This window comes from Oncorhynchus mykiss, chromosome 32 (genome assembly GCF_013265735.2).
Source record: "Oncorhynchus mykiss isolate Arlee chromosome 32, USDA_OmykA_1.1, whole genome shotgun sequence".
NCBI classification, from domain to species: Eukaryota; Metazoa; Chordata; class Actinopteri; order Salmoniformes; family Salmonidae; genus Oncorhynchus; species Oncorhynchus mykiss.
Genome location: NC_050572.1, coordinates 41713632 through 41740315, shown reverse-complemented (window position 1 = coordinate 41740315; position 26684 = coordinate 41713632). Strand labels below are relative to the sequence as shown.

The window sequence follows — 26684 nt, the reverse complement described above, 5'->3', positions numbered from 1 at the left end:
ATTTTATTTTTTTAAACCCATTCTTATGTCCTTTTTACAGAAATGCCTCAAGATGTATGTGATTTATGTCAGTGTGGATGGGATGCCTATTCCCAATGACAATATCCATCGTGGCTCTAACAAGCCTTTAGCCTCCAGCCTCTATGTAAGTGACGTGGGATAAACACTTAGTACAGAAGGTCATAAGCTTATGTTCTTGAAAGAGGGTTAATGGCATGTGAACCTTATAAATTAGATCTCTGGAGACGGGGATGGGGTCGAGTGGGTAGGTTGACGGTAGGCTGGACCTCACTAGCCACAGGACTCATCTGGAGAGAGAGGGGAGACAGAGGTCAAGGCGTAGGGTAGTTCTGTGTGAGTGAGACCAGTGGACTTAATAGGCTGAGTGAATGTGGAGCGGATGTTGTCATCCTTCTTTTTAAAATGGTTGACAAAGTCATCATTAGAGAGGGAGTGGGAGTGGGTGCACTAACAGTGTGCAATAACAGTGTTTAACATGACTTTTGAATAAATACCTAATCTCTGTACATCATACAAATAATTATCTGTAAGGGAATGAACCCGGGTCTGTAGTAACGCCTCTGGCACTGTGATGCAGTGCCTTAGATCGCTACGCTACTTGGGAGCCCCCCCCCCCCCCTAACTTTTCTGATTAAAGAAAACAATAATACGTTTTATTTCTTTTTAGACAAGACTGTAAATACTGTGATCATAATTTAGGACATTTATTCCAAAGTACTCCCACACATAATAGAGAGTTATATGTGATTTTGTAGAAATGTAAGCAAGGTTTCTAGTTGATGATTCCTGCTGTGAGGGTTTCCTCTGTAGGCTCCATCGGTAATCATTGTCAACTGCACAAATATCATAACTGCATATTAAACAAATATTACATTTTTATTATCACACCTAAAAACCCAAAATACAAAACATACATAATATACCTACATACTGTATGTATACTATACATTAATACATAATTTCAAACATTGCAAACAATTAGCTAGCCACTCTTTTATATTAACAGAAACATTGACATATACAGTAAAATGTAGGTCCTTCCAGCTCATTCAGTAGCCTTGCTCTAGGTTTGAGTCCAGGTAGTTAGCGATGTCATCATAGTCAGCCTCTGAGGAGGACTGGTTGGGGTCAGGAGAGTTCAGGTGGCCCTCCTCCTCATAATCACCACTGTTCCCATCAGCCACTCCTGGGTGACAAACCATGAAAAACAGAATACAGTGTCAGAAAATAGAGTAACATCCCAAATCCCTTATTGTCAAAATAGAGAAGAGGAGAAAAGAGATAAGAGAAGAGATGAGAAGAAAGAACAGCTTGTTACCCTGGTCATGTGAATGGGTTTGATCAGGGTTCCTTGAAGGTATTGTGGGAGAAAGATGTACATATAGGGAGGAACATAATACTGTAACACAAGAGAAAGATACACTTAGAGTGCATTTGCCATTCTGGTAAAATGCATTGGCTATTGTATAGGACAGGAGGCCAGAGTAAGGACATGAGAGCATAGGATAGCTGGACATACCAAGGTCAGAGGGACATACAAAGGAGGGGGTCAGCCAAATGACCAACTGATGGACTATAGACATAGGCCATATATTTTTAGGACATGAAGATGCTGAAGGAATGTCAGAAGAGACACATAGTCTACGAGTCCTAATAAGGACAGACATACCAAAGAACACACCAGGCTGAACGTAAGGGGGCCCATAGCATAAGATAGGCATGTATTATTTTTGGGACATGAAGAGGTCCTGTCACCATTATAACTTAACTGAAAGCGGATATGGGCGTTAGCGAGCTGAACAAGCAGGATGCACAGATTGGGATATAATGGTGGCAGATGGACTGAGGGAAGTAACTTCATTTGCATGTGGGATGGACTCATATGTTGTTTGTGTATAAATCAGAGCCAGTGCTCTGGACAAGGGTGTGTTCCGCGGACCATCTAGGCTTCTGATATGTTTGTATTAAAAGCCTATATTGAATTCACAAGTTCTTGTAAGTGTTACATTTTGTTAAGATTCTCCATGTCATAACTTGGTGAGCTTTTACCAGGAGACCAAGGGATCGCAAAGACTGACGTTCCGGGCTGGTGATAGTTTCTTTGGACAATCTTGCAAACAAATGTGGCCACACAACTATAAAAAGGTAAGCTTGTTCTTATGTAGTTGAAATGTTTGTATAGATTGCTTCAGAGATCCTGTCTCAGCGAGAAGGGCGTCACGTAGGTCTCTCTTTAAAATTTCCTAAAAACCCAGTAAATGTTGAAAAACTTTTGAATTCAATGAATTGCATGCATGTGTGATTTTGGGGGTTGTTAAAAATAGATAAATAAACATATGTGCAGGTGTAAGGACTAAGTGACTAGGGGCTGTGAACCTTGCGGGTGTCGGGCATTTAGCGGAGGGGGCATGCACTCGTTCTGATCGGCCGGTTCAAACGGACCCACGTGTTTGGGTTGGTTGAGGGGAGTTGTTCCGTCTGATTCTGCTTGGCCGGGCTCCACTGTCTCGGGATTTGTTTTGGGATGTGTGTACAACACAGCCCAATCAACCTGAGCGAGCGACTTGGGTCGAGTGTGTGTGATTCGGACTGCCCCCCTCACCAGACCATTCATTTGGGGACCTTGTGGTGCGGTTGTTTGCGCTCTATGGCTGAAATTGCATATGTGGGACAGCCCATACGGTCAAAACAGATAAAGTAGGTAGAAAAATCCTGTAATACCGCGTCAATAAAGTTAGTAGAAGGGCTGAATGGACAGGTTATTTATGAATACAGCTCTAAAAGAATAGAGATCTGCATAAATAAGTAGTTAGAAAAATCCTGTAATACCGCTTCAATAAAATTAGTAGAAGGACTGCATGGACAGGTTACTTATGAATACAGCTCTAAAAGAATAGAGATCTGCATAAATAAGTAGTTAGGAAAATCCACGAATACCGCCCTTTATTAAAAGAGATTAGAAAAAGGGGTCTGCTTGGGTGGTGTATTCACGGTTACCGCCTTTAGAAGAGAGAGAGGGACTGCTCAGGTGAATAGATAGGGAGCGGAAGAACTCTGACAGATTTGGCTGGGTTCAACTGCAAAATAAATCCTGCGGATAAAACGCTCTGTCTCACTAAACGGGGGTCTGTAAAATCGGTAGGTCACGCCACAATATTGATCTAATACGAAACGAAGAACAATATGAGGTGGGTGAGTAGGATATGAAGATAGGCTAAGAGTATGAGAAATTATAGAAATGTTTCTGGCTTATGTTAAGAAAGTGAATTAAGTTTAGAAACTATAGATTGGTTTAGGTAAAACAAAGGGAATGAATGAACGAACGTGAATAAAGAAATTGAACGAATGAAAAGAAACTAATGAATGACAATTCTTTGTGATGAATGAGCAGATTAGAAAAAAGAGGAAGAACAGGCTGTGTGTCTGTGACCAACTGGTAGGAAGAGGAATGCGCAGGCCTCTTTGACAGTTAACTGAGTGTAATTTGAGAAAGAGAGTGCATTTAACTCTCACTGGGAAGAGGAACGAAATCGATAAATATTGGGCAAAATAAGTTATACATAAGGATAAAACATTGACTGGATAATGTGTTAAACGACCATTGTAAAAAATACAATAGGTGTTAAAAAGAGGTATTAAACAAGGCATGGATAGTATATAACGGATGCGAAGTAGGAAGAAAGAACTTAAAAATATACAGATAAACTAAAATATACTGGTTAAAATAAATCTAGGCGGTCTAGAATAAAGTGACAAAACTGCATGAGAGACACCAAAACAGAAGTCTAGAACACATATTAAAAATATCACGAGCCCTGTAAACGAAATAGGAGGAAAACAGCAGGCGACTCTGGCACTCTGTAGCAACAGAGGCTGCAATTTAAAAATAGCCTGAAGGACAGGAGAGACTTTGTTTAAAACCATGAATCAGGAATTAAACAGTAAAATAGGCTAAGAGAGAATATAGCAAGCGGATAAATAAAGAGATAAGAAAGTGCAGACATTATAAATAGCTGAATTAGAAGGAAAATTATATGAAATGGGATTTAATACACTGAATAAAGTTAAAGTAATAGAATAAGCAAACTAATAAAATGATGATAGTAATGATATCTGTGAAAGGGAAAACACAGTGGGATTTGAGGTACTGTACTAGAATAAGACATTAAGGCTTCTGTAGTATTCAGTAATACAGTTGTAGACATTATAGAGTAGGCTTTAATAGGAGGTATTAAGTGCTGTAACTAATGAATTATTATCTGGGAAAGTGGGTGGCCCTACCTTGGGAAATAGTTAATAAAAGGGAGTGTTTAGGAAAAAGAAATAAATAGTGGCATGGAAACAAATGAACTGTTTCTCCCTGGAATATAGAGATAGCGAAATTTAATAAAGCCATAGAGTCGCTGAAAGAAGCGCACGTTAATTCTTCCAATTCGGCTTGAATATGAAAGAGCAAACTGGATAATGTAGGGCAACATTACCCGGTAAACAGGATAAATAAAATCATGAATTGGAACAATCACATAAAACCATAACAAGAAGCTTAACTTACCAGCGTTTTGATGTTAATTAACATTCTATCATCAGAAAATACATTACGATGGGGGACAGATATGATTCTGCTTGCCCTCGCAGATGTGCGAGTGGTTTGTAGAGCTATAGAAAATATCTAAGCGTAAGAAGTGGTAGATCAGGAGCTAACAAGTATGGGGGAAGAATGAGTGTCAGGTGACCCTGGAACTTAGTGCGGTAGCAGAGAATGCCGCTATATAGGAGTTTGCATCCTTTTCAAAAGAGCAACAACTAATCGTTTTGAGGTTAGTAAGAATGGAATTTTCACCAAGCGGTGTATAGTCTCTGATCGATCAATAAGTGGTTCATAGAGAGTACAGTTTATATGTGATGAAATACGTACTAGATCACGTTTTACCTAACTTCTAGTAAGGTACCAATGTGATTTACTAATAGCCCCACTTGGAATCATTTTGCATTGAAACAACAGTTTCAGTGGTGATAAAATACGTGGAGAAGTTGTTATTAGCGTCAAAAGACAGAAAATAAACGTATATGGGAAATCACCAACGTGGTAAAATTAGTTCGAAGAAAAGCTAAATGTAATATATGGGTGTTTTCAATTTCTAAGGGTAAGATACAGATAACCGACCAGGAAGAAACTATGCGTTCTGTGCATGGCTAAAACTTTTATCGCATGCTCAGGAAAAGTAAGGGGATTTTAGTTTTGTTAGACATTCTATAGCGTCATTCTCTGAAACTGCTAAGACGCTTATAGAATAAAATCAATATATATGTAATACTATTGGCTTGCTGATTTAAAAGGTAACATTGTGAATGTTAACGAAATGTACATTTCTTTTCCAGAAAAAAGGGGTTACATTTTCTCTGGTCAAAATGTCATTGGAGACTGTGGTACTGAGGAAAGCAGTTAGAGATATTCGGCCACTTTAAAAGTCTTAGTATCTGGATAAGGCTATAACTGGAGTTCCGGATAAGTGAGGCCAGCTCATGTGTGTTCTTGGCCTATATGCGATAGTGGATTTCCTTTGGAAGGTTTTTTTCAATTCAGTTTCAAATTGGATATGGAGAAGGATGGAAATGTTTTTGAAAATGTATTTACGTTGTTTCTAAAGAAAAGGGAGTGGAAACATTTTAATGGTGTCAAATGCCCTGAACCCTAAGAATTTCCCGTGAAGACTGATCAACTTCACTAGAAATGGTTGGAACAGGTGGGATTTAATTATAAAATGATTGAGAAACACCAGTCTCTATTCAAAGTGTACCATCACTTTGAAATTATATTATTATTATATATTTCCTTGGGAAAATGATGAAGAGTTGTAATCTTAAATTGACTAGTTATTCAAATAGGTTTATTTTTTATTTATAACAGTGACTCCAAATGGTTTATTGGAGTGTGTGTCTCTGCGAGGGTTATGTTGATAACTACATCATCTGTAACTTGTCTGAGAGATCGCCAGTAGAATAAGGGAGTTATCATGGAATGTGACGTCAGAATGCTTTAATGCATGGGAGAGATTATCACCACAACAAGTGTGTGTGAAACTCAAACCCACCCTACTGGCTGAATAGTGAGGGACAACTGTGTCTGATGACCTGTGAACTGTATCTAAAATAGACATGCTGGAATGATATGTGCTGGGAGAAGAAAGACTAAAGGGGATTAGGCTAATGACCTTTTATTACCAGGCCACTCATGATAGAAAAGAGACAAAAGGGCGTATTGGAAAATAGATATTACTGGTACTAAAAGTTTTTAGTATAATGTTAATTATTAAAGGGATGATGTATTGAATTGAGAAGGTCAAATTTGAGTTAAAGTAAGCACTAAGGACTGTTATCCTGAATATTGGGTTGGACAATTTATAAACAACATTTAGTTATGATTTGGATATAGGACTGTTTAAATTTACTAGGCTAGGGAAGCTCTGGAAACTAATCCTGAGACAGGTTGATTGACAGAACTTGCAGAATATTAGATTAAAGGTTTTTGTTTCTTTTGTTTTACAATGTCATTGTAATTGGAGTGAAACATTGGAATGATATAAGTAATTGAATAAAAGGTATAGTCTGTTGTGCGATAACACCCAAGGATGAAGAAGAAAGAGACCAATATGGGCATAGAGCGAAACGGATGGACGTTTTCCCCAGGTTTAATTACATTACAAATAGTGGTAATTTATTGCAAATATGCAGTTATTATAATTTACTTTACTATTTTTTCTTGTTTGGTCAATTTATTTTTGTTTTGAGGAAAATAAGTGTGTATATTGTTCCTGAGGAGTGACTGATATTAATTGACTAAAAATGATTTGAGAATGTTTAAGTATGTATCAAACTATGGAAGGAAATTATGAGTAGTGACTTATGTGTTATGGGTTAGAAAAACTGTAACTACATTGGGGGCTCATACATGAAGGTTATGGTAGCGGATGGGTGTTATTTATAGATACAATGTATATTAATAGACAAGATAACTCACAGAAAAGGAAGGACAGTTGGTCTTGTAAAAATATAGGGATATAAAATATAGGGACAATTCTAAAAGTAAATAGAACATTACACATACCTAGATTATGGTAAAAGTAATAAGTAGTGGCATTTTGAACACTAGAGCAAAAGTTTACTAAGAAACTTATGACTTAGTTTTGTTAGGATTGGATATTCTTCCAACTGGAAGACACTTGACTGATTACATGTTATTCTTACAGCAGTTGCTGTAGGGACCATAATTTGGCTATCATTATGAATATTTTTGTGGCAGGAGGCCAGGTATTTGAGACAGAATGTTTACATAGGGCTGTTATTTAAAAATTAAGATTTAGTGATCTTGCTATAAGAAGAAAGTCTGTTGTCAGGAAATAACCCATGTGTTAGTGTGTATGTCCCCAGGAAAAAACAGCACATAAGAGGCCAGATGGAAGGGCATGGGCTGAATTATGGAGACTGAGTGTACATCAAGATACACCAGGCTGGGGGTATACTTCTTACAGCTCCTGCAGTGGTAAATATCGTCATGTCTCTCTTTGGTGGGTGCATAAGTCTCACAAGAAGTAAGGTCCAGCTGAATAATGGGTGAGCTTGAAAACATCATGACAGAGGACGTGAAACAAGAGAGAGAGAGAGAGAGAGAGAGAGAGAGAGAGAGAGAGAAATACTAGATTCCACTGTAGAAATACTGGGTTGAGTTTGGGGGTTACTTGTTTTATTTGTTAATGTATCATGTGAAAAAGGATAGATGTTAGGGTAGTTGTACTCTAAACAACATGTTGAAGGCTTGATGTGAAAGCCCATTCAGTGTTGAATTACTTCAAGAAGAAATAATGTTGATTAAAGTTATGCGCATGCTTATCAGTTGAAATAGAGCAGATGGGGAACTAAGTAAAAAATTACATGATTTGGGAACACCTCTCAGAACCTGGGGCCGAAAGGGGAAGACTGGGTAAAAGCACGAGGAAGCTTATCAGGGCTTTCATTTTTTGTGGAGTCCAGCAGAAAAGTATCCTGGAGGCATAGAGTCAGGTGAAGAGAGAGTGGGAATTGTCATGGTCTCAGATTTCAGTATTCATGAATATATTCATGCATAACACATAACATTGTCAATACTGTTATGTTTTGTCCTTTGTTTTCCAATTCTTATGTTTAGGAAACCAGATGGAGAAGGGTTCGCCAGCTTCAGCTGGAATGTCAGTTTGTGTAATGAGTGATGGAAGTAAGAGAATGTATGGTGTAATCATATAACAGAGGCCATAAGTCTCTAAGTCTGAATGCCTCACAGAAAGAAGGCAGAAACTTGAACCAGGACGAGAGGTTCCACATCTGATGATCCAAGGGGACCAGAAGGATCTAGTCTATGTTCAAGTGTTCCGGAGGAAGTGGGATCAACCGAGGAGAGAAGGACCCTACGAGGAGGCCGCAGCAACAAACACGGCCGTCCAAGTGAAAGGAAGCAAGATGTGGTACCATGGTACCATCTGAATCACTGCACCTGAGTCCCAACAGAAAGAAGGACACAACCATATAGATATGAGGACACAGAGGATGCTGATCCATCAGGCAGGAGCTCGGAAGAGCAGGAACAGCGAAAGCAATCGAGACGCCAGGGAGGAGCCAAGAGAACAGCGAACCAAGTAAAAGCCAAAAAACGTCAGGTGCACCGCCTAAGGCGCCCAGAAGAAGATGAAGGAGAGACAACACTGGAGAGAGAACCTGCAAACAACCCGAATTCACTCCCGTGGGGCAAGAGAGTCCAGGGATGGGAGGGAGTAACATGCCTGATACTCTGATGACATACCTGTTGTGGCAGACCTCTTTGACAGAAGCCCTCCACAGTGGGACCCCGAAGTACCACCTGCAGAATGGGAACATCTCTTCCCTAAAATTGACACCCTTCCAGAGGGAAGCCCAGTCCGGCCTGAGGAGGGAGCCTTAGGGGAAGAAAGAGGTGGAGAGGCCTCACAAGGAACAGAAGGAGAGACCCCACAAAGAGGAGGAAAAGTCCAGCAAGCTGAAGAAAATGGGGATTTCCCCAAAATTGACTTTTCAGCTCTTGAATTGTCTCCTTAACAGACACTTGAAGTTAGAACCACAGAAGAACAATGACATTGACATAACAGAAGTAACAGTGAACGCTATAATAGAAATACCAGACTCACACACGATCAAGATGTAGGGTGGAAACAGGAAGAGAAGAGCGGAACCAGTCAAACAATCTAAAAAGACTGACAAGGTTAGAAGCTCTGTTCCACCTCAACACATAACTGAAACAGGAGAACAGAAGACAAAAGGATCAAACCCTTACCGGAGATTGCATCCGGTGGAGGGACACATCATCAAACAAGGGAGAAGTAATTTGGGACTCAAAAGGATGTGACCTGACGTTAACCAAAGAAGTAGACGAGTGGGTGCTCACCATGAATCAGACTGAACCAGTTGAAGGTGAAGAATTAATAGTTGAAATAACGAGAACAAGATCGACCGAAGGGAGTAGCACCTCTGTCATTAGAATTGGTCTTACGCCAATACCTAAACAGGAAGAGCCTGTGGTAGCTAGAACGATAACAACAGTGGAAGCTGCTGTGAAGACCACAGTAGCTACCACTAAGATAACATCAACTTCCCTTACCAAGCAGTCCACTGTACTCACAAAGAAACCTAAAGCATCAGAACCAGGAGGGTTCTTTACTGACATTTGGAACTTTTTGACAAACTCTAATGATATACCTCAAGACAAAAACATTGTAGAATCGACAGATATCTCAGAATCAGAACCACTCAAGGACACCACACGAGAAGAAGTAGTGAAGAACGAGTGGTACGAATGGGCTAAGTATAAAGCAAAAACAAACATAGGATGGACAATTGTATTTTGTGTAGAAAATCACCTTTGTCTGATCTTTTGATAGTACCTGAACTTGCATTATTTGAAGAATGTGTTAAATGCAAAATGTTCAATATTCAGAGAAAATACTACATTCCTTTGTGTAACATAGAATTCAGTTTGGCACTAGGTAACACTAAAGGCAGAAGTGAATTAAATAAAAATATGTTGGGAGAACATGAATGTGCAACATAAGAACTGAATTGAATGATCGTCATAATGATGGGTTTACTATTGTAAAAAGAAAAGAAAGGGAAAAATAAATAAATAAATGAATGTTTCTACAGCATAATGGGATGGATGTGGGAAACACTATAGTTAATCTTTATCCTACCCCCTCCTTTTTCGAACATTCTGTTAAAAATCGCGCAACTTTTCAGCGTCCTGCTACTCATGCCAGGAATATAGTATATGCATATGATTAGTATGTGTGGATAGAAAACACTCTGAAGTTTCTAAAACTGGTTAAATCACGGCTGTGACTATAACAGAGTGTGTGTTTCATCGAAAAGCGCAAGAAAAACTGGTCACTGAAATCTGAAAAAAGTATCCATGCGCCCCTTTCATGGATTATTTAAAGGAAACCAAATTTAATATGGAGACGGATGCAATTCCTACAGCTTCCACACGATGTCGCCAAAAACGTCATTTTCATTGACAAAAATCCATTGAGACATTACGAATAGATCCTTGATTCCATCCAGCCTACCTCAATCGATTTTGGAAGATTGAAAAATGGACACTGTTTTCTTTTGTAGCTGCTATTGAATACAGATCGCCCAGTGATCAATTTGATCGCTTATTAACGTTTACAAATACCTAAAGTTGGGTTATAAAAGTAGGTTGAAGTTTTTTGTCAAAGAATATAGGCAACTTATATCATTTTTAAACATGACGTTGCGTGTTGGAAGAGAGCTTTTTTCGTGATGCAGACAGGCCATACAAATTGATATTTTGGGCATTCATGGACGGATTTAATCGGGAAAAAGACCAATTTGTGATGTTTATGGGACATATAGGAGTGCCAACAAAGAATATCATCAAAGGTAATGAATGTTTTATATTTTATTTCTGCGTTTTGGGTAGCGCCGGCTACCGCAAAATCTGTTGTTTACGTGTCGTGCTGGTATTTTGGGGGGTGCATGCTATCAGATAATAGCTTCTCATGCTTTCGCCGAAAAGCATTTTAAAAATCTGACTTGTTGGCTAGATTCACAACGAGTGTAGCTTTAATTCAATACCCTACATGTATATTTTAATGAACGTTTGAGTTTTAACGAGTACATTTAGCATTTAGCGTAGCGCATTTGCATTTCCAGGTGCCTACTTGAGACGCAGACGTCTCAAGTAGGAGCAAGAAGTTTTAATTGAATAAACTATTTGGGTGTTAGAAACTGCAGGAGTTAGTCAATTTGATAAAGTAATGATTGTAAAACACAAAGGTAAAATGTGGTAATATAACTCAAGTAACATTATATCTTGAAATGTTAAAGAATCAGGATTAAGGAATAGCTGATTGTTTCTGGATGTGTGGGCATACTACATGCTCATTGCTTTTCACAATATAATGATTGATTATAAGTGTTTTATTCTTTACAGACTAGATCTTTTACTCCTATCTATGTTATTGTTTGGAGATGTTTGGTCTAGTTGGGTTTTGTAAGTCTTTTATGTTTCAAATAGGATCTGGAGATGTATGGTCCAGGTGATTTGTAAGCTTTATTTTTGTTAATCAACTGGTGGTATTGGCCTCCACCCTATATGTCCTTTTAGTATACATTTTGGTTCTAAATAAGCACCAGAGGAGGGTTTTGTGGGAGAAAGATGTACATATAGGGAGGAACATAATACTGTAACACAAGAGAAAGATACACTTAGAGTGCATTTGCCATTCTGGTAAAATGCATTGGCTATTGTATAGGACAGGAGGCCAGAGTAAGGCCTCAGGAGGCCATGAGAGCATAGGACAGCTGGACATACCAAGGTCAGAGGGACATACAAAGGAGGGGGTCAGCCAAATGACCAACTGATGGACTATAGACATAGGCCATATATTTTTAGGACATGAAGATGCTGAAGGAATGTCAGAAGAGACACATAGTCTACGAGTCCTAATAAGGACAGACATACTAAAGAACACACCAGGCTGAACGTAAGGGGGCCCATAGTATAAGATAGGCATGTATTATTTTTGGGACATGAAGAGGTCCTGTCACCATTATAACTTAACTGAAAGCGGATATGGGCGAGCTGAACAAGCAGGATGCACAGAATGGGATATAATGGTGGCAGATGGACTGAGGGAAGTAACTTCATTTGCATGTGGGATGGACTCATATGTTGTATTTGTATAAATCAGAGCCAGTGCTCTGGACAAGGGTGTGTTCCGCGGACCATCTAGGCTTCTGATATGTTTGTATTAAAAGCCTATATTGAATTCACAAGTTCTTGTAAGTGTTACATTTTGTTAAGATTCTCCACGACAGTATCAGGTGGTTATTTGCATTGTGGGTAACTGGAGGTTGCCATGGATCCATTCCTTCTGGGAGAGAAAAATAAAGGTACAGCTTGAATAGAAAATTAACTAAGCAATTGAAACATTAACACAGTGACTTGTTTGCAGTGCTGTCTGCTCCTATTGAATCCATAGGGACTGGCATTTTTCCATGTCGGGTCCCATAAAGTTAGGAAAAAGTCAGGGACATACCTGATGTCACTAGATTCTCTACATCTTTGCCTGTGTTTTCATAGCATTCCTCGGAGGAGGTGCTGGAAGAATCAAAGGAGTCCACTGCAGCAGAAGTAAACACAAATCATCATTAGATTGTCTCATCCTTTTCACTGAATTGTTCATTCTTGAGTTCAAAAGATGACCCTCTGGGAAGGTGACTGACGAGCAACCTTAGTTGCTATTGGAGAAGGAAGGGGTGGGAAACATGGTTTCCAGGAGTAGGGGGGGGGGGGGGGGCGATTGGATGGAGACATGTTGGCTGGGTGGGTTTGGGGGAATGGGATGGGAGGTATAAGCCCATTATTAATTTTTATACTGAATTTATTATTCCTTAAACTCTATTTATTTCTTACTGTTATTTTTATTTTGGTTAGCAGCCTACTTGTACATGTTTTATAAACTTAAACATTGAATGGTATAATGTACCTTTAACCCCCCCTATCAAAAAATTGACATAACAAATAAAACAAATAAAAAGTGACCCTCACCACTTGGGGGCCCCTATATTGCATCCTGGATCTTGGTCAACAATGCCTCCTATGAAAACGGTATGGTTGTATCCTGCATGTGCTACATTGCTGGTGAATAACTCACATTTAAAACTGATTTGCTATCAAATGTTGTGCATTTGTGTCTGTCATGTAGGACAGGCATTGAGACCGTTATTGGAGTGCACCACTAAATATGGACTCACCTTCCTCAGATAGACTGTCCAGAGCTGTAACCCTCATAAAAGGGTTCCTGGTATCTTGTTTGTATCGTATAGAATCTGAATTACAAGTGAGAGTTAAGATATATTAGCTACACAACAGTGGAGGCTGCTGAGAGGATAACGGCTGATAATAATGGCTGGACCAGCGCAAATGGAATGGCATCAAACACATAGCAGACATGTATTTGATACCTTTCCACTCATTCCGCTCCAGCCATTACCACAAGCCCATCATCCCCAATGAAGGTGCCACCAACCTCCTGTGCTACACAAATATGAGTAGTGTAGTCCAAAATGATTGTGTATTTTGGAGTCTTGATTAGCCCTTCTGAAGTGCAATGCTTAGATAAAGTATGTAAGAATTAAATGTGATTTGGGAGAAAAAAATACACTGTTTACTCTGAAAGGTGGTCATATGCACAGCTGCCTCGGTGCTTAGATCACACTGCTCATAGTCTGTATCCACTGAGGTGCTGTCCACACTACTCTGGGTCCACTGATATCTGGGATTTGATGGGACTGCAAAGCAAAACAAAAGAGAAATGAAACAATGTTCACTATCTTTACAGAGAGTTACCAAAAATGTTATACAAATCAAAACAGATTTGATAATATGAGGCAATGTGGGTCTAGATGAAGTAGTAGCTCTGTACAGAGGAAAACAGGGTCAAAGAGGCGTGTTCTAATTCACTAACCATCATTTTCTGTTGGGCTGCTGGTTGTGACCTTGATGAGATTCACAGAGTCCCGGTAGTCGTTGTCATGCTCAGTTGGCATTTGCAGGTTAGCATGTCGGTGCTGGACTAAGAGAGCTATGGACAGTAAAAACACATGCTGTAATATTAGAGTATCAGCTTCTATCCAATCCAAAATTATCTATATTGGATTATATAGGTGATTCTACAGAAATGATGCAAATTGCAGTCCCACCCCAAAATAACTATTTAAAAAAGGAAATTTATTTACGTGTTGATATGGTCTTAATTAATTGAATACAAGGCAATAACAAACATATTGTTAAATTAATATAGTACAAAGTCATTGTTTATACATATATTTCTATAGAGGTCGCTGTCCTAAACCCGGACTCCTAAACGTAATGTTTAAAAATAAAAGCAATTAAGGATTTCTGTAATTTTTTAACACCATTTCAGAGCATCTTGAGTTGTTCTATTATTACATTGAAATATGCTAATCTAATTTGTAGTTGTGTGTGTGTGTATATATATATATATATATATATATATATATATATATATATATATATATATATATATATATATAAAAAACGTTTTGGGGCAGAAATGCCTTCTCGAACATGTGAACTTTCATGTGCCTCTGTAAATACGGATAAAATTGTGAAATTATGAGACTAGTTGGTTTAGCCCCAGAAAAAGTCAGCAGCCTTCCCGCTAGCCATGATTGGCTGAGATAATTAGTGGGCTGGACATGCCAAGAGAGGAGTTCGGACTGGTCTGCCATGTAGCATGCTTCTGTCTATAAAATGAGCTGGTCAGTATGTGTAGGTAATCCTTTCTACCATGGCTTTTTTGAAAGATATCACATAGTAGAACAGCACAAGTGTTGCTTTCCACTTTCTGGAGGACAGAGTTTTGAAATCAGTGGACTTAAGAGTTTGGATAGCTAAGAAGATGGAGAAAATTCTGGCGTTTGATCGCAAAAATGCAGACGGAGTTGAAAACAGAACACACAGGCTGTTGTATAAAATATCTGTCAAACTAAGGGCAAACATGTAATCCGTGACAAAGAGGGAGAAGCGCCCAGCCGTGCATACGGGTAAGACAGTCTAGCTCGCTACATTTTCAGATATTACACATTTCTAATTTTGTCAGAAAGTTGTTTTCATTTCAAGTTAAAGTGTACTGTTAGGTAGCTAGCTAACGTTAGCTGGCTGGCTAGCTAGCAAACGTTACTTGTATGATCTCTGTAGTAATATTATTTGTATCTCAGAGCCATTTGCATTGCTAGTTATAGCCAATGTTAGTTAGTTAACATTGAACCTGGTTGGTTAGCTACGTGCAGATTCATGCAGGGTAGTAACGTTATGAGTTGGGATTATGATTCATTATTTAGCTAGCTAGCTACATGTCTAAGCAAAAGACTCCACTTTGCAAGTAACTATTTCAATAGAACATTTATGATGTCACTGCAACAACTGTGTCATGTATTGTCATGTTGTGTCTTGTTTCTGTCCTTTCCCTTCACCCTGTCTCCCTCTGCTGGTCGTTATTAGGTTACCTTTTCTCCCCCTCTTTCCCCCAGCTGTTCCTTGTCTCTTCCTAACTACCTCGTCACCCCTTTTCCCACCTGTTCCCTTTTTCCCTCTGATTAGTCCTCTATATCTTTCTCTGTTTTTGTTCCTGTCTTTGTCGGATTCTTGTTTGTGTTTTTCATGCCTGAACCAGACTATCGTCATGTTTGCTGCAACCTTGTCCTGTCCTGTCGGAATCTGCCGGTCCATCTGAGCCTACCTATGTTTTGTTATTAAAGAAGTTCTGTTTACGTTAATTCGCTTTTGGGTCCTCATTCACGCACCGTAACAGAAGAATCCGACCAGTTGCCCCCCTCTCCGCATCACTACCATCTTCCTACCATCTTCCTCTGCCGGCTCGGGTGCTGAGCCTATGCAGCTGGGAGGTATCCGCATCTCGACTAAGGAGAGGGAACGGAGAATCACCAACCGCCTCTGTCTCTATTGCGGTTCTGCTGGTCATTTTGTCACTTCATGTCCAGTAAAAGCCAGAGCTCATCAGTAAGCGGAGGGCTACTGGTGAGCGCTACTACTCCTGTCTCTCCTTCAAGATCCTGCACTACCTTGTCGGTCCATCTACGCTGGACCGGTTCGTCAGCTTCCTGCAGTGCCTTAATAGACTCTGGGGCGGAGGGCTGTTTTATGAACATGACATTCCTCTCAGACAGTTAAGGGAGTCCACGGCCTTGTTCGCCCTGGATGGTAGTCCTCTCCCCAGGATTCAGCGTGAGACGCTACCTTTAACCCTCACTGTTTCTGGTAATCATAGCGAAACCATTTCTTTTTTAATTTTTCGTTCACCTTTTACACCTGTTGTTTTGGGCCATCCCTGGCTAGTTTGTCATAATCCTTCCATTAATTGGTCTAGTAATTCTATCCTCTCCTGGAACGTCTCTTGTCATGTGAAATGTTTAATGTCTGCTATCCCTCCTGTTTCCTCTGTCTCTTCTTCACAGGAGGAGCCTGGTGATTTGACAGGGGTGCCGGAGGAATATCACGATCTGCGCACGGTGTTCAGTCGGTCCAGGGCCACCTCTCTTCCCCCACACCGGTCGTATGATTGTAGTATTGATCTCCTTCCGGGAACCACTCCCCCCCGGGGTAGACTATACTCTCTGTCGGCTCCCGAACGTAAGGCTCTCGAAGATTATTTGTCTGTAGCTCTTGCCGCCGGTACCATAGTCCCCTCCTCCTCTCCCGCCGGAGCGGGGGTTTTTTTTGTTAAGAAGAAGGACGGGTCCCTGCGCCCCTGCATAGATTATCGAGGGCTGAATGACATAACAGTGAAGAATCGTTATCCGCTTCCTCTTATGTCTTCAGCCTTCGAGATCCTGCAGGGAGCCAGGTTTTTCACTAAGTTGGACCTTCGTAACGCTTACCATCTCGTGCGCATCAGGGAGGGGGACGAGTGGAAGACGGCGTTTAACACTCCGTTAGGGCACTTTGAATACCGGGTTCTTCCTTTCGGCCTCGCTAACGCTCCAGCTGTCTTTCAGGCATTAGTCAATGATGTCCTGAGAGACATGCTGAACATCTTTGTTTTCGTTTACCTTGACGATATCCTGATTTTTTCACCGTCACTCCAGATTCATGTTCAGCACGTTCGACGTGTCCTCCAGCGCCTTTTAGAGAATTGTCTTTTTGTGAAGGCTGAGAAGTGCTCTTTTCATGCCTCCTCCGTCACATTTCTCGGTTCTGTTATTTCCGCTGAAGGCATTAAGATGGATCCCGCTAAGGTCCAAGCTGTCATTGATTGGCCCGTCCCTAAGTCACGCGTCGAGCTGCAGCGCTTTCTCGGCTTCGCGAACTTCTATCGTCGTTTCATCCGTAATTTCGGTCAGGTGGCAGCTCCTCTCACAGCCCTTACTTCTGTCAAGACGTGCTTTAAGTGGTCCGTTTCCGCCCAGGGAGCTTTTGATCTCCTCAAGAATCGTTTTACATCCGCACCTATCCTTGTTACACCTGACGTCACTAGACAGTTCGTTGTCGAGGTTGACGCGTCAGAGGTGGGCGTGGGAGCCATTCTTTCTCAGCGCTCCCTCTCTGACGACAAGGTCCACCCTTGCGCGTATTTTTCTCATCGCCTGTCGCCGTCGGAACGTAACTATGATGTGGGAAACCGCGAACTGCTCGCCATCCGCTTAGCCCTAGGCGAATGGCGACAGTGGTTGGAGGGGGCGACCGTTCCTTTTGTCGTTTGGACTGACCATAGGAACCTTGAGTACATCCGTTCTGCCAAACGACTTAATGCGCGTCAGGCGCGCTGGGCGCTGTTTTTCGCTCGTTTCGAGTTCGTGATTTCTTATCGTCCGGGCTCTAAGAACACCAAGCCTGATGCTTTATCTCGTCTCTTCAGTTCTTCAGTAGCCTCCACTGACCCCGAGGGGATTCTCCCTGAGGGGCGTGTTGTCGGGTTGACTGTCTGGGGAATTGAGAGGCAGGTAAAGCAAGCACTCACTCAAACTCCGTCGCCGCGCGCTTGTCCTAGGAACCTTCTTTTTGTTCCCGTTCCTACTCGTCTGGCCGTTCCTCAGTGGGCTCACTCTGCCAAGTTAGCCGGCCATCCTGGCGTTCGGGGTACGCTTGCTTCCATTCGCCAGCGTTTTTGGTGGCCCACCCGGGAGCATGACACGCGTCGCTTCGTGGCTGCTTGTTCGGTCTGCGCGCAGACTAAGTCCGGTAACTCCCCTCCTGCTGGCCGTCTCAGGCCGCTTCCCATTCCCTCTCGACCGTGGTCTCACATCGCCTTAGATTTTGTCACCGGACTGCCTTCGTCAGCGGGGAAGACTGTTATTCTTACGGTTGTCGACAGGTTCTCTAAGGCGGCTCATTTTATTCCCCTTGCTAAGCTTCCTTCTGCTAAAGAGACGGCACAAATCATCATCGAGAATGTTTTCAGAATTCATGGCCTTCCGTCAGACGTCGTTTCGGACAGAGGTCCGCAATTCACGTCTCAATTTTGGAGGGAGTTTTGCCGTTTGATTGGGGCTTCCGTCAGTCTCTCTTCCGGCTTTCACCCCCAGTCTAACGGTCAAGCAGAACGGGCCAATCAGACTATTGGTCGCATCTTACGCAGTCTTTCTTTTCGCAACCCTGCGTCTTGGTCAGAACAGCTCCCCTGGGCAGAATACGCCCACAACTCGCTTCCTTCATCTGCAACCGGGCTATCTCCTTTTCAGAGTAGCCTCGGGTACCAGCCTCCGCTGTTCTCATCTCAGTTCGCCGAGTCCAGCGTCCCCTCCGCTCAGGCTTTTGTCCAACGTTGCGAGCGCACCTGGAAGAGGGTCAGGTCTGCACTTTGCCGTTATAGGGCGCAGACTGTGAGAGCTGCTAATAAGCGTAGAACTAAGAGTCCTAGATATTGTCGCGGTCAGAGAGTTTGGCTCTCCACTCAGAACCTTCCCCTCAAGACCGCTTCTCGCAAGTTGACCCCGCGGTTCATTGGTCCGTTCCGTATTTCTCGGATCATTAATCCTGTCGCAGTGCGACTTCTTCTTCCGCGATATCTTCGTCGCGTCCACCCGGTCTTCCATGTCTCCTGTGTCAAGCCCGTTCTTCGCGCCCCCGCTCGTCTTCCCCCCCCCCCCCCCCATCCTTGTCGAGGGCGCACCCATCTACAGGGTCCGTAGGATTTTGGACATGCGTCCTCGGGGCCGTGGTCATCAGTACCTAGTAGATTGGGAGGGGTACGGTCCTGAGGAGAGGAGTTGGGTTCCCTCTCGGGACGTGCTGGACCGTGCGCTGATCGATGATTTCCTCCGTTGCCGCCAGGTTTCCTCCTCGAGTGCGCCAGGAGGCGCTCGGTGAGTGGAGGGGTACTGTCATGTATTGTCATGTTGTGTCTTGTTTCTGTCCTTTCCCTTCACCCTGTCTCCCTCTGCTGGTCGTTATTAGGTTACCTTTTCTCCCCCTCTTTCCCCCAGCTGTTCCTTGTCTCCTCCTAACTACCTCGTCACCCCTTTTCCCACCTGTTCCCTTTTTCCCTCTGATTAGTCCTCTATATCTCTCTCTGTTTTTGTTCCTGTCTTTGTCGGATTCTTGTTTGTGTTTTTCATGCCTGAACCAGACTATCGTCATGTTTGCTGCAACCTTGTCCTGTCCTGTCGGAATCTGCCGGTCCATCTGAGCCTACCTATGTTTTGTTATTAAAGAAGTTCTGTTTACGTTAATTCGCTTTTGGGTCCTCATTCACGCACCGTAACAAACTGTTGATAGACGTAGCTGGTAAATTCGCTCTGGCTATCTACTCCGTTTTCAGAGCACTTTTGTCTGAGTGTGCCAGAGCGCAGAATAACTGATGTATTTACGAACGCTCAACACACATTGAATATGGCCGGTGTCAGTAAAGGTTGGCAAAAGAGCGTAATTAAATTGTTGCCAGCAGCACAGTTGCAGTCACCAACGGATAATATAAAAACATCCTAACAGCTCTGCTAGGGCGAGTAAAATAGTCAGAGTGAGTTGTTCTCTCATTTGTGTCTGGAAGTAGATAGCAAGCTAGCCAACATTACCCAGGTAGCTTGGGTGCTTGACTGCTGCTGTTAGGTCAGAATGCTCGGATCAACCCTACTCCTCAGCGAAAAAGTCCAGTGTGCACTCTGAACGCTCTGAAAGCGAAGCGCTCTGACAATGCTCTAAGTTTACGAACGCCCAGAGCACACTCTTTCACTCAATATTAAATTTACGAACACACCCGTAGTATAAACCAGCTTTTAGTCTTGAAATATTTGGTTGTTTAGTACATAGTCGCACATGTAAATCCTTAAAAAGATGGGTGGGGTTAAAGTTTAAGAGGGTGTGAACAACACTGAATGGGTGTAGACAAAGAAGAGCTCTCCAGTAGGTACCAAAACATTCAAAGGCCATTTTCTCAAAAGTGAAGTAACAAGTTAATCAACTTTCAAAGCAGAATTACTTTCCAATTGTTCCTCAACTGTAGTGTAGGATATATAATTTTCCAGCTCTGGGTCTCTACTTTTATCCAATGTAAAAAATGTTGCTACATAAGACCGAATCGAGCCAGTTGGTCACATATATCAAATATGCAATAGAAACAAAGTGTGTGAGTAGTACTGTATATATGTCTATCATACATATGTTGTAAGAAATGTGCGCTGGTTTGGGAAAAATAGGATACAAATTAGATATTTTTTCCAATCCCCAATTTGCATCACTTCTGTAGAATAAACCATTTACAAAGCTATATTACAGTATGAACTGCCAGATACATGGACATATGATGCATGGAGATCACTGAATGTATGTGGCAGTTTGGGACCAACCATCTCTCCTCCTGTAGTGGCAGCAAAGCAGAGCGTTTGTGACCAGAGCCATGAGCAAAAGGAAGGAAAGGGAGATGCACCCCAGCAGCTCTAGGGACATGGAGAATGGGAAGCCATCATTTGAAACACTGGCTGTAGTCACTGGGCCTATTAAGTAAACAAAATACAGGAACAAAATACAATTTTACACACATTTGATCTTGAATATATTACATTCTCAAAAGCCTGAATAGTTTTGTCAATCTTAAAATTCAGACTCAGGTTTAACTTTTTCACCTGGCCTCCTGCTTAATACTGTTGTAGTTGCTTCTGTTGTAACTGGAAGATATCGTCCATGTGATTCTATGAGAAAAAGTACAGTAGAAAATATTTGTTTCTGCTTCAAGTATCACATGTCCTTCAGTGGTTTGTCAGAGTCTCTCTGAAAAACCTAAATTGTGCTCACTGTATACATTAATTAAATATTTATTTAGTGCACAAATAATCTCACTTACCACTACAAATAAGTCCAGCCGCTTTAGAGTCAACGCACAATGTTGTCTTGTTGGCATACTCCTTACACTGCCAAAGGTCTGTGTGATTTGGAAAGCATTGGTAGTACCACAGGGTACTATCATTGTGAGTGAAAGGGGGTATGAAAGCTAGAAAATGAACTGGCTCCCCACAGCCCAACATGGAACACACCATTGAGGCTTCCTCCTTCCCCCAGCAGGTATCACACACTGTCCCCCATGATCCATTACGGTGGATCTCCACTTTACCAGAACAGCGGTCCACACCTCCGGTCAGCCTCACTGCCTTCAGCTCTGTAAAGGAGGAAGAGAAAAGAGGGACCAAGAAGATCTTTAGATAAATAAGGGGAATCTGGCCTGTTATATATTTAATAATGTTTGTTGTGGGTATGAAACATCATGGTGAGAGTTACCTGAGCATACCACCCCAGCATCCTCCTTGTGCCCACAGTCATGGCTTTCATCTGACGCTGGGCACTGCCACAGGTTTTCCTCTTTGCCAGTACATTTCAGCTCATCCAGGTAGATGGGATCCTTGCCCTGAGGGAAGGCACCATCCTGCCCTGTCACACTCAAAGCATACCCACAGCCAAGCTGGGCACATACCACATCAGCGTCCCTCAAGTCCCACTCATCGTCACACACCGTGCCCCACTGCTGCCCCTCTCTCCACAGCTCTACACGTCCAGCACAGCGGTGCTCGCCTCCAGCCAGCCTCACAGCCTGATGCTCTACAACCACAGACACAGGTACTGTATATGAGTTTCAATAAACATGATTTGCTCTACTCAAGCCCTAGAGTTAGGGTTAGTGTGCAACTCATGTGATTCAGCTTGAAAAACTACAGTGCCTTGCAAAAGTATTCGGCCCCCTTGAACTTTGCGACCTTTTGCCACATTTCAGGCTTCAAACATAAAGATATAAAACTGTATTTTTTTGTGAAGAATCAACAACAAGTGGGACACAATCATGAAGTGGAACGACATTTATTGGATATTTCAAACTTTTTTAACAAATCAAAAACTGAAAAATTGGGCGTGCTAAATTATTCGGCCCCTTTACTTTCAGTGCAGCAAACTCTCTCCAGAAGTTCAGTGAGGATCTCTGAATGATCCAATGTTGACCTAAATGACTAATGAGGATAAATACAATCCACCTGTGTGTAATCAAGTCTCCGTATAAATGCACCTGCACTGTGATAGTCTCAGAGGTCCGTTAAAAGCGCAGAGAGCATCATGAAGAACAAGGAACACACCAGGCAGGTCCGAGATACTGTTGTAAAGAAGTTTAAAGCCGGATTTGGATACAGAAAGATTTCCCAAGCTTTAAACATCCCAAGGAGCACTGTGCAAGCGATAATATTGAAATGGAAGGAGTATCAGACCACTGCAAATCTACCAAGACCTGGCCGTCCCTCTAAACTTTCAGCTCATACAAGAGGAAGACTGATCAGAGATGCAGCCAAGAGGCCCATGATCACTCTGGATGAACTACAGAGATCTACAGCAGAGGTGGGAGACTCTGTCCATAGGACAACAATCAGTCGTATATTGCACAAATCTGGCCTTTATGGAAGAGTGGCAAGAAGAAAGCCATTTCTTAAAGATATCCATAAAAAGTGTCGTTTAAAGTTTGCCACAAGCCACCTGGGTGACACACCAAACATGTGGAAGAAGGTGCTCTGGTCAGATGAAACCAAAATTGAACTTTTTGGCAACAATGCAAAACGTTATGTTTGGCGTAAAAGCAACACAGCTGAACACACCATCCCCACTGTCAAACATGGTGGTGGCAGCATCATGGTTTGGGCCTGCTTTTCTTCAGCAGGGACAGGGAAGATGGTTAAAATTGATGGGAAGATGGATGGAGCCAAATACAGGACCATTCTGGAAGAAAACCTGATGGAGTCTGCAAAAGACCTGAGACTGGGACGGAGATTTGTCTTCCAACAAGACAATGATCCAAAACATAAAGCAAAATCTACAATGTAATGGTTAAAAAATAAACATATCCAGGTGTTAGAATGGCCAAGTCAAAGTCCAGACCTGAATCCAATCGAGAATCTTTGGAAAGAACTGAAAACTGCTGTTCACAAATGCTCTCCATCCAACCTCACTGAGCTCGAGCTGTTTTGCAAGGAGGAATGGGAAAAAATGTCAGTCTCTCGATGTGCAAAACTGATAGAGACATACCCCAAGCGACTTACAGCTGTAATCGCAGAAAAAGGTGGCGCTACAAAGTATTAACTTAAGGGGGCTGAATAATTTTGCACGCCCAATTTTTCAGTTTTTGATTTGTTAAAAAAGTTTGAAATATCAAATAAATGTCGTTCCACTTCATGATTGTGTCCCACTTGTTGTTGATTCTTCACAAAAAAATACAGTTTTATATCTTTATGTTTGAAGCCTGAAATGTGGCAAAAGGTCGCAAAGTTCAAGGGGGCCGAATACTTTCGCAAGGCACTGTATGTGATGTAATGCATATGGTACATTTGTAGAAAATAACAGACTGTATGATCAACAATATAAAGTATCCTATTATAATTTTAAATGTATTTTGTGAAATGAGAGCATATGATGAAATGCCTGTCTAGTCAAACTGTCTTACCACAAACGACATCGGACACCATTGTGCAATTAATCCTCACAACATGGGAACAGTTCTGAAGATGATATTCATGGTAGGTGCAGTTTGTGAGGCAGGTACTGTTGGGTGGTGCGCTGGTCTCATTAAGACTGTAGACTCCACCACAGCCAAGTTCCATACAGATCTGATGGGCTACTTGGTCTCTGGACTCTGCAGTGAATGTGACTGAAGTCCATATCTCATCTCTAAGGATCCTGGGACTCCAGGAGCATGCATTGGATTGTTGAGTTATATAGGGCTCAGCTGTGAATGAGACATTTTAAGTGAATGAAGTCTAACTATTAAACGATATCACTAAATTAAATCGCAATGGTATAAGAGTGGGAGGGATTGAATGATTCCATATGTAGGCTGTATTTGTAACATAATGGATGGTCATACTTTATAGAGAGAAAACGTTATGGGTATTAATGTGCAGAATCCAGGAACATTTAAGATCTTGATGAGTGGGTGAAATAGTTTTACAACATAGCACTGTAATTTAGTGCCTATCAAACTCTTGGTTGGAATGCACCTGCAAAGTTCAAACACAGCAGCAAAGCCTTAACCACCTCCACATCCTGTTTGACATTCTTTTGACACTGAACAAAAACATTCATACGGAGAGCACACAATAGGGTTTAACCAAGCACAAGTGGTTTCAAACTCTGCACCAAATGCTTTATTAATGCTCTGAGAACTGGATAATTTGGGGTGGTCTGGTCATGATGCATGAGAGTGTCTGTGAATGATGGAGTAAAAGGACATAATAAACTCAAAGCCAGCAGTAATGAATGGAGATATTTTTGTAGAAGTGTGTGTGGCTTTGTCAGAAAATAAAAATAAATATAGCAACTCACTTTGATTCTTATTAAGCTCTGATTGTGATGCCTTTTTTCCAGTTTGAGAGGAGTCATCTTTATATGCTGAAAGAAAGTTGAAAAATGGCACATCCCTTTAGATCACAGATATAGCAATGAAATGTACCATTATTTTATTGGTTAGAGTGTCAATGCTATTGTGACCTCCTTTGACCACTAGGACTTCCCACATGGAAGACTTTCAAACTAACCACTTGACCAAGCACTATCCTTTGTTGTTAATCCAGCATGTGAGATGCATGTGTAAAATTACTTGAGCCACAAAGCCCTGTGGCCTAACCACCTGCTTACTGTACAAAGTAGTTAGTGGTAGTAGTTTATTATATTTTCCATGTAGGCCGTACAGTGTTTATTATTACATTAAAAGTAAAACAAAAATAAGGGTTATCCAGCTAGCACATTTGGTTCCTTGGAAGTTGTGGGGACATGTGTTATTGGTTTCCCATTGGTTTTGAGAACAAAGACATGAGTTTCATGACCGGGAAAACATTTTGTTAAACATTCTGAGAACGGAAGTGAACATTTTGCCTGTTCTGGGATCGTTGGATTTGAGGTTTTATTAAAGTTCTGAGAACAAAAATTATAGGTCATTTGAAGGTAATTAAATAAAGTTCTAAGAACATATTTCGATAAGACTTTTAATAACACTGCTAGCTTAGTTTGGGTTAACTCCCAGCACAGATCAAAATTATTTTGCTTTGGCATTAATCATGCAAAAACATTTTTAAATGATTGTGGCACAGCATCAATATGATTCAAACCAATTACCTTTTGTTCTCTAGTAATTTAGTCCACTGTGCCACCAGGATGGAGTGAGCATGCCATGTTGTTTTTAACTCATAACAAAGCGGTTAATTTTAGTCTATTCAAACATTTAAGTAGAACCATGAGGAAACCTGCAGAAAATGTTATGCTGAAGTACTGAAATTCCTACAGAAAAGGTTACTTTTACTGTAAATATTAAACAAGTAAATCAAAAAGAATAGTTCATAAAGAAATTATTGTGTAGAGTGGCATCTATTACCTTGACAAGATTGAAGCGTTTGGAGGATTAAAATGAGTTTCACCAAATTCATAGTGTATTTGTCTATTCAGACACACTATTGGAAAATAAAACAATGAAAACAGGAAAATGTAAGTTTCCCTTGATATCTAGCTCTGATCACTGCATAACCCCAAACTGTGTGAAAATGTCATCCGGAGCGCTCCTTTCTGTGCCTGTACAATGCGTGGTTTCCTCTCTTGTTCCTCTGGCATAGGCCATCAATTCACATTTCCTCTGTAACACCAAATAGCTAGTGTGTGCTCACATAGGCCTACTCACAACATATGAAATATGTCAAGAAACTAAGAACACCTGATTGGGTCTGTCACTAAAAGACCAGTCCAGTCCAAGTTCATTATTAGAACAATGTCAAATATTTTAAATCTAATTTTAAATTCATTATTTTTTTTGTTTGATTAACCTGAATTTAGTTGGTTAGAATTTGATTGACCCTGCCAACAGTCATAGTTGTTTGTCATCAGAAATGTAATGTGGGCGGGAAATTAATGTAGAGAATTTATGATTCAAAAACTGTATATCATGGTAGTCAACGATAGTACAGGCTACTTACTGTACTGTCTAAAAAGGGCTTCAGTTTTTTTTATACCCTTACCTGAGGCAGAACGAAATACAACCATCTCTAATGCCTCTAATTTATTACATTGATTGTTGAGAGGGAAAAAAACT

The 26684-nt window shown here is 41.3% G+C and overlaps 1 protein-coding gene across 1 annotated transcript; it reads right to left on the bottom strand.

Annotated features, from left to right (window-relative positions):
* On the bottom strand, window positions 1-26231 carry LOC110515899 (T-cell differentiation antigen CD6-like). The gene is made up of 12 exons (XM_036970966.1): window positions 25977-26231; window positions 24932-24997; window positions 24054-24335; window positions 21860-22177; window positions 21429-21740; window positions 21211-21276; window positions 20935-21081; window positions 14076-14192; window positions 13780-13899; window positions 13363-13437; window positions 12645-12728; window positions 1-1207 (listed from the first exon to the last, which is right to left on the bottom strand). The coding sequence occupies exons 1-12, from the start codon at window positions 26026-26028 to the stop codon at window positions 1071-1073; spliced, it is 1776 nt and encodes a 591-aa protein (XP_036826861.1). The 5' UTR covers window positions 26029-26231; the 3' UTR covers window positions 1-1070.
* Between the last annotated feature and the right edge of the window lie 453 nt (window positions 26232-26684).